The following is an 8,762-nucleotide window of genomic DNA, read 5'->3' on the forward strand; positions in this document are numbered from 1 at the left end:
TATCTTCTAATTTACATATCTAATCTATAATTTGTTGCGATTGAAACGGAAAATTCGAACACATCTTCTAGTCCACATACCTAATCTACAATTTGTCGTGCAATAAAAACGAAAAATTCGAATACATCTTCTAATCCACATACCCAATCTACAATTTATCGCAATTGAAACGGAATATTCGGGACACATCTTCTAATCTACATACCTATCTACAATTTGTCGCGATTGAAACGAAAAATTCGAACACATCTTCTAGTCCACATACCTAATCCACAATTTGTCGCGCAATGGAAATGAAAAATTCGGATACATCTTCTAATCCACATACCCAATCTACAATTTGTTGCAATTGAAACGGAATATTCGGGACACATCTTCTAATCTACATACCTAATCTACAATTTGTCGCAATGGAAACGAAAAATTTGTACACATCTTCTAATCCACACACATTATCTACAAGTTGTCGCAATTGAAACGGTAAATACGGTCACATCTTCGAATCCACTACCTAATCTATTCATATAATAAGATTTATCTCTACATCCCAATTTGATTCGTTCTTTTGGAATATGCCTTTGTATCCGAACCATTAAACGTATCAGAAAAAAATGTAGAAGAGGAAAGTCCAAATCTTCATATATTTTTTAGTTTTTTCATTTTAATTAATCAGTAATTTCAGAATAAACTTTTGGATTTGGAAAATTGTCATAATTTATTTATGGATACATGATTAATAAACATTAACGAAAACACATTTACACACACAAAAAACAGAATCATTGATATTATCGATCTTACCAAATCGATATAAATTGGTTAAAACTATGAATTATCATAAAAGAAACAAAAGTAACTCGATTTAAGACTTGTGAGAAAAATTAAAAAAAATCAACCCAAACAAAGAAACTTCACTAAAAGAGTTTAAATTAATTTAAAAATATATTTTCTGAATTTCTGTAATATTAAATCTAAACCAATGAAGACAGAAAAACACGTCTTCAATGTATCTATCGAATTCATTGCATTTGGTCCCATTATGATTTTCAACGTTTATTATTTAGAAACATGACTGGACATAAAGAACGTGGATTATATTTTCTTCAAACTTTTTTCGTAATTTAGTCAAATAATTTGAAAAATAAGGATAATAACTTATCTTATAGAAAAGGATAAACTGATGTGCCTTGTTCTCTTATATGTGATAAAAGTAAACTTTTAATTTATTTATCAGAAACTGAAAAATATACAAAATGTAACATTTTGTGTGATTAATTGTTCTGTGTTTTTTGTTTTTGCTGTACTTAATTAGCTCTTAAATTTATCATTTTTAAGATAAAAACACATATTATTAGATAAAAATTGCATGTTGAATTAGGCGTGACAAAACACATATTATTAGATAAAAATTGCATATAAGAAAGGTGTGACAAAACACATCCCATATTGAATTAGCTTTATAATTGATTCAATAAATTTAAGAAGTTTTATATTTAGAAATTATGTTACTCAAGGAGTCCAAAATTGCGTCCCTTGTGAAAATCTCTTAAGCGCAATTTGAAGCAAGTTTATTACTCCCGAAACCACGCCCGAAAAGACAAATATACCCTAACTAAACTCTATGCCTATGGGCCTAAAGCTTCAGATCAAATAGGCTGGGCTTATGGGCCTAAAAATATGGTTTCTATCAATATTACTATATTGTTTCAGTTAATGAAACAGTAAATAGTTTATTTTGGTGTAGTGGTTGCACCATAATTTAGTCTTTACATAAGTCATGGTTCAAATATTTTCAACGCAATTTCAAACCTTAAATTATTAAGTTTGTTGGATATTGAATTTGGGCAAAAGACACTACCCACTTCCAATGACACATATCAGCCTGTAATATTTAAGTAAAAATAAAGCAATAGCTATAATGTTAGCGTAAAAAGGAAGGTGATAATTGATGGTGCATGGGAAATATTGTGGCACATGGACCCTAATCATCAACTACTCCAAAGTTGAAATATCACCAAATTTATTCTATACTCTCCAAAATCATCTCCTTTCCATTCCTTTCAACACATCAATCCTTAAATTCATATGATCTCTTCTTCACAATAACTTTTAAACGTTACTACATTCGTTACTTGTTAATTGAACGATTTCTTTTCGGCACGAAGTTTCAGAATAGTGTGTTAAATGGATGGTGAATAAAGTAAAAAAGAAAGTTATTTTTTGCTAAAATTAAAAAGGACTCAATTATCTTGGAACCCCTATAATAGAAAAATGACTCAATTAAAAAAGTTACATTTCTTATGGTTAAAAATGACTCAATTAAAAAAGGACATGATGGATCGGACCAGATTATGACCGATTTAACTGTGTGCGAGCCCGAATAGGAGTGGGGCTCCAATCCTTTTTTTAGACTAAAATTGGAATTTGACATACCAACATATGATTTATATCTCTTATCTATTAGTACTATTTGATGCCTCAAAGTGATAATATTGATAATACTTTGGAAATGTTGCTCAATTTTCTTTTAAGATTAGCAAACGCTTTATTGGGAAAAAAGAATTTCATTTTCACCTAATTCACCAACTCTTTCACTGCATACTAACATCTGTTATACCTGCTTCAAAACAAGACACATAACATAGTTGAAGGGGTGTCTTATTTTTAAAGCAATCATGGCTTTTTAGACTGTTTTTTTTTTATCACTTCTAGAACTAATTAACATGTTTGAAATATCATATAAAGTCGAGATATAGTAATAACCACAATAGTGTATGGCTTTCATTTCATTAGGTATGGAGTCTAGCTTACAATTTACCTAACACATTTTGGATGAGCGTGACAAATCCATTGTTTGATTTTAATCAAGGATATTTCTTGCTATCTTAAATATTGTCAAAAAATCACAACTCGTAACCACTTTTTATACTTTAATTGTATACTTTTTAATATAGTTATCGTCAGTAAATAATTTTAAATTTGTTGCCTAATGTAACCAAAATAGACTTAGTTGAATGAATTGTGGTTTATGGGGATGCTATATTTTCCGTGTTATTAAAACCAAAATTAATTAAAGTAAGACCCAACTTTGCTTTGATTCTTTGACTCAGAGTATTTGGATGAAATTCTTTATGATCATCAGTATGTTCTTGGATTTTTTCAGCATACACATCACATAGAAGCAAGAGAAGCTGAAAATTAGTAAAACATCATTCAATTTTCGGTATTTTAAACAAATTGTTGTGAAAAAATCATTTCATCACAAAGAAACACTATACAAATTAGTTGTCTCCAAATTCAGAACTCAAAATTTAGAATATATAATAGCAAAGTCAAATTTTATGAAAAGAATTCATATACTGTATTATCTTTCTCAATAGCATATTTGGTTGTGATGATTGGAATCTTTACAGGACATCTTTTACATCAAAAGATATAATGTAACTAGTCAGCAACTCCAAATCTCTCTCTCCCTCTTATATAAAGAAATGCTGCATGCATTTTCTTAGTATAATCCCCATCAAAACTACTCAAAAAAAAAGAGAAAAGAAAATGAGAATGGAGAGATTAAGAAGTGGAATTGCATGCTTGATGATAATATGTGGAATAGAAGCAGCTGCAGCAGCTGTTTTTACAGTAGGAGACACTTCTGGTTGGTCAATTGGTTCAGATTATAGCACTTGGGCTTCTGATAAGACCTTCTCCATTGGTGACACCCTTGGTATAATTATTTCTTTTTCTTCTCCTTATTTACATCATGTTTATTTTAGTTACATGGAGTATCGTCTTGTTTAAGATCATGAAACTGTATTTTTCACTAATATTTTTATCATCTATTGGAAAAGTAATAAAAACTATTTTTGGTCAAGAACTATGTCACTTAGTTTGTGATGTCCCTATAAATATGCTTCACTTATCTTGAAATAAATGGTGTATTAAGTTTAGGTACCAAAGTTGTATGACAGTTTGAATTTTATGTAAGATTTAAATATAAACTATTCTACTATCCCTCTGCTATAAGGAAGATGGTCCCTTCTTTGGGCGACACAAGATTTTATGCAGCTTTATTTTGTGTGTTAAGCGGAGAGAGTGAATAAAGTAGAGATAACAACTGTTTCCAATTTTAATAATGAGTCATCTTGGTTGGGACAAAAAAAAAGGAAAATGAGTCATTTTCAGGGAGACAGGCGGAATACTTAGTCAACACGAACATGCCAATAACATACACTCTTCAGCCCTATGTAACAAATCTTAATGACCAACTTAAAAACAAAGAATTTTAGCCAAATTGGCAAGAAGGCCCACAAATTTTCCGTAAACTAAATTGTTTTTGTCAATTTACCTAAAAACGAATTTCACCGACGAATTACCAACGGATACTCGTGCGTAGTAAATTATCGACTGATAATCTCTCGGTAAATTTTCGGACCGACTTTTCGAGGAAAATATTATTTCAATCCTTACATTAAAATATGGTAACATTGCACATAAAAATGTTGCAGTGTTCACATATCCACCGGGGCACACGGTGGACGAAGTGAGTGCGAGCGACTACAAGACATGCACGGTCGGCAACGCCATCGCCTCCGACAGCAGCGGCTCCACCTCCGTCTCTCTCAAGACCGCGGGCCCACACTACTACATATGCGGCGTCCCCGGCCACTGCGGCGGCGGAATGAAGCTCTCCATCACCGTATCAGCCGCCGCTGCAGGAGGAGGAGGAGTAGTGCCCGGAAACACCACGGTTTCTACGGCCCCACCTGCTGCCGTGACCGCGCTGCCGCCGCCTGCCAGCATCGCAGTTCCGGCCGGGGGCGGGTTCACGGATCCTTATGCCTCTTCGGCGAGGCTGTCGGCGGCGGCGGCGGCGGTCTTGGCGTTTCATGCTCTTGCAATTTTCATGTGTTTTGTATGAGAGTTAATTAATTATACTACCAGGATAGAGGCAGTGCTGATTTATGCATATTTTGCTATGTTTTTTCTACTTGTATTATGCATCATTGGATTATATTATTATATGTGTGTGCACTTGCTAGCTTATTTTTATTGTATAGTGTATATAACTTAATAGTAATGTACTAACTTCTAGCTATCTCTTAGGGCATCCACAATAACATGTGCACTATATTCCGTTAACGCTTTATATATCGTTCATGTACGTGCTTATCGACACAATCTATAAGTACTATCTTAGGCACGACATGACATCTATTCAAGGTGACTAAAACGTGACCAGATTTCTTCAACTATATTATGCTGGGGTTGACCATGTTGGTCTCTATCGCGTGCTGACTCAAGGCAAGCTGTGTAAGATCGGATACACACATTGAGTTAGTGGTGTCTTTGCCTACCAAATTAGGAGCGTTGAACCCTTCACCATGGATAATCATGTTTTGTTATAGTATGATGTATGCACGAACATATAATATCGGCTAAGACGTCCTTGTACTACATATGGCTCAAAATTAGGAGCGTTGAACCCTTCACCATGGATAATCATGTTTTCTTGCTAACTCATCATGCTTCTTCACAAATCGGGCTCTTTTCGGGTAAGTTGGACACGAAAAGGTCTTGACAAAAGTCGGCGACCATACCAGATGTCATCTTCGAGATAGTACCCATTTTGCAAACAATTGTACTGTTCTGCGTTTGACAATTTTTGAAAAAACAATGAAAGGGGGACATATTTGTGAGTTGTGACACAACCCTGTTTGCTAAACACATTTTTAGATGCTCAAACAAAAAGTAAAGTAGTAATTGACTAAATTATTGGCATATTAGAATATAGTAACTCATTATTTGAAAGGCCTTCAAAGTTCAAACAATTACATGCACTTTGATTACTAGTGATGTTTTATGATTAACATAAAGTGCATTACAGATTTTACCTCTTTTGAGGTTAAAGTGCATTACAGATTAGATCCATAATTTTAGGTGATATTCATATTCATTGGAACGGTGCGTTTCAGCTTTCTGTAATTATCAGAGGATCTGTCTACATTATTATACAAGATTTTTATGTAAAAGATAGGTAATCACTACTTTTTAGGTTTCCATCAGGGCCCTCGTGTTAATATCATTAGTTAAGTTAACTTAATTAGTGTAATTAAGTTAATTACCGAGAAGTCATATTGAATCCGGCTATAAATAAACTTTATCAACTATATATTGCTAGAGATAAAAAAGTATCACTTGTAGAATTGATAAATACTACTACCTCCGTCCCCCAAAATTTGCTACACTTTGACCCGACATGGGTTTTAAGAATTGTAATGGAAAGTGAGTTGAAAAAGTTGGTGGGATGTGGGTCCTACTTTTAAAGTATTAGTTTTATAATAAAATGTGAGTAGGAATTAGTTAGTGGAATATGTGGTCCACTACCAAAAATGGTAAAAGTGAAGTGTATCAAATTTTCAGGGACGGACCGAAATGGTAAACTGTATCAAATTTTCAGGGACAGAGGTAGTAATTACTAATTTCACCCATATAAGGGCTATGCCCTCTCTTGTAACCAAAAAAAAAAACAATTACGAATAATGTTAATGTTCATAATATTTCCAACTGATCGAATTTCATGCAGTATCTAATTTGATCGATTTATAGAACAGCTAATACCAACTCATATATTACCTTTTCACTTTAATCATAATTAACATGGGAGCCAAAAGAATATTATCAACAAATAAAGTACACAAGAAAAAACTTTCACTAATTGTAGCTAGGCAAAAAGAGGAAAATATATGCCTTCATAAAAGTAATTAAGTACACAAGAAAAAGTGTCGAGATTGATATAATTAAGTAGTGGCTAGGAAAATGGTACAAATATTGAAACTTAGCAAACCATATATAGAACTATATTTATATGGGAAATATTTTGTCACATATATCTCATTCACTGAGTTGATTAAAACTTATTAAACCTAAAGCTTGTGGTAGTGTTGAAGTTGCCTTTGAAGAAGTGTGATTTCTCTGGGAAAATAAGGCGTTTGTAATGGTCTCCGTCGTGGCTCACACTATGACGCCTCTTACTCATAGGTTCCGTAGACCTCCTTGAAAATCGCAGCTCCTGTAACCCATAAACGCTAAATGATTTATGTTTGAGACCAAAAATCGCAATTTTGAGTCTATTTACCATTAAATGGTCTTTGAGTTTTTTTTTACAATTACCAATAAGAAAAAATGGATGAAAAAGAAAGTAGTACTACATGAAGAACTTTCTTTTTCACGTCATTGAAGAATTATTATCCATCTATCATTTAATCTCGCCGGCGACAATTTGAGTATGCTTCACATACTAATTAACTAGTGTTAGAAAATACAATAAAACTAAAAAAAAAACAGTGTATAAATTTTGTAGTATAGCCGCAAATGTAGTATAAAAAAGTAAAGTTAGAGCTTTTACTTTTACTCACATTTTGCGGAATGTAAACATTTATTTGTGGGTCCTACTTCTTGGATCGTAAAGCTAAAAAAATCCTTCCTATAACTAGAGTTAAATATATATTGATACTATTATACTACATGGTGTAAAGAAAAAAAAAACAGACTATATATATTAAATTAGTAAAAGTGAAGCAGATCAGATCTTGTTTTAAATACTCGTAATAAATGATTTACTTTAAAATGAAGAAACTTTTAATACAACCTTAATTATGAATCATATAAATTCGAGATCTCACTATTTTAAATTCTTAACTTTTTTTATAAATTAACTTAGTTTTCGTTGTTCATTTAATTTTGCCATGCGTAACGGTTTATTACAGTACTATACAAACTCCAGTTTAGTAAATAACGTAATGGAACACTCATTAAACAGAACTACATAGTGCATGGATTCTTCAATTGGACTAACAAAATTCAAATTGATTTCCTAATTATCTTTAGTGACCAAAAAATTCAACTCAAGAAAATAAAAACCACTACTATTTCCTAATTCCAAGTCAAACAAATAGTCTTGACTAGTAAACTCAATAATCTTTCACAAAAATAATGTCACATTTATATGTTAGAAAGAAAATGAAGAAAACTAACACTGGAGCTAGGGAAGGGGCACTCGACCGGTTTGTCTCCCGGCGGCGGCGCAATGGGGCGCTGAACCGGCCAGAAATCGGAAGCGCCGTCGTCTCCAACAACCGCATCGCCGCCGTCAGTATTCATCTCAGTGATCTCACTGCTCGTGCTTTTTCTGCCAATCTATATTAAAACGCACAAACTAGTTAGTATTAATATAAATAAATATAAAAATGAAGACGTTTTGAATTAAATTATAAAAATCTCACAGCATCTTTTTTGGGAGGAAAGCCCATTTGGAAGAACGACATGGAAATGGTGAGTTTTCAGCAAAAGGCTTCGATTTTATTGTTGTGAGACAGTGAGAGAAAGAAGTAAAGGAATGAGTTGGCATATGATTGGATCTTCTCAACAGTGAAAGTTTGAGAACAGAAATTCTTGGGTTTTACCTTTTTTTGATTCTTTTTGTGGGGCTCAAACTTTCGTTTACTTTGAGAAATGCCACCGTTTTGTTTGAAAATCTATGCACACCATGTCGAGAATAAAGCTATTTGAGAGCTATTTGTGGCTCGAATCCAAAATAGTTCTTTCCAAGCTTGAGTTGATAGTAAATGAGTCGAGATCGGGCCCAATTCCAAGCTCAATAATTTAATCGAGCTAAGGTCGTGTTTTGCAATAGTGTTCGGTTCGTTGGGCTCATACATGTTCGCATGTGTTTGCTCACAAATAATACTAATTAAAGTTTGTTAAAT

General features: G+C 33.1%; 2 protein-coding genes across 2 annotated transcripts; one reads left to right on the top strand and one right to left on the bottom strand.

Moving 5' to 3' along the window:
* The first annotated feature begins 3,490 nt into the window (after positions 1-3,490).
* Positions 3,491-5,040, top strand: LOC125219658 (blue copper protein-like). The gene is made up of 2 exons (XM_048121700.1): positions 3,491-3,721; positions 4,503-5,040. Exons 1-2 carry the CDS (start codon positions 3,496-3,498, stop codon positions 4,913-4,915), a joined length of 639 nt encoding a protein of 212 aa, XP_047977657.1. The 5' UTR covers positions 3,491-3,495; the 3' UTR covers positions 4,916-5,040.
* Positions 5,041-6,728: 1,688 nt separating this feature from the next.
* LOC125202778 lies at positions 6,729-8,414 on the bottom strand. Its single transcript, XM_048101242.1, has 3 exons — positions 8,280-8,414; positions 8,032-8,193; positions 6,729-7,066 (listed from the first exon to the last, which is right to left on the bottom strand). Exons 1-3 carry the CDS (start codon positions 8,319-8,321, stop codon positions 6,905-6,907), a joined length of 366 nt encoding a protein of 121 aa, XP_047957199.1. The 5' UTR covers positions 8,322-8,414; the 3' UTR covers positions 6,729-6,904.
* Between the last annotated feature and the right edge of the window lie 348 nt (positions 8,415-8,762).

Source organism: Salvia hispanica, chromosome 1 (assembly GCF_023119035.1).
Source record: "Salvia hispanica cultivar TCC Black 2014 chromosome 1, UniMelb_Shisp_WGS_1.0, whole genome shotgun sequence".
In the NCBI taxonomy this organism is placed as follows: domain Eukaryota; kingdom Viridiplantae; phylum Streptophyta; class Magnoliopsida; order Lamiales; family Lamiaceae; genus Salvia; species Salvia hispanica.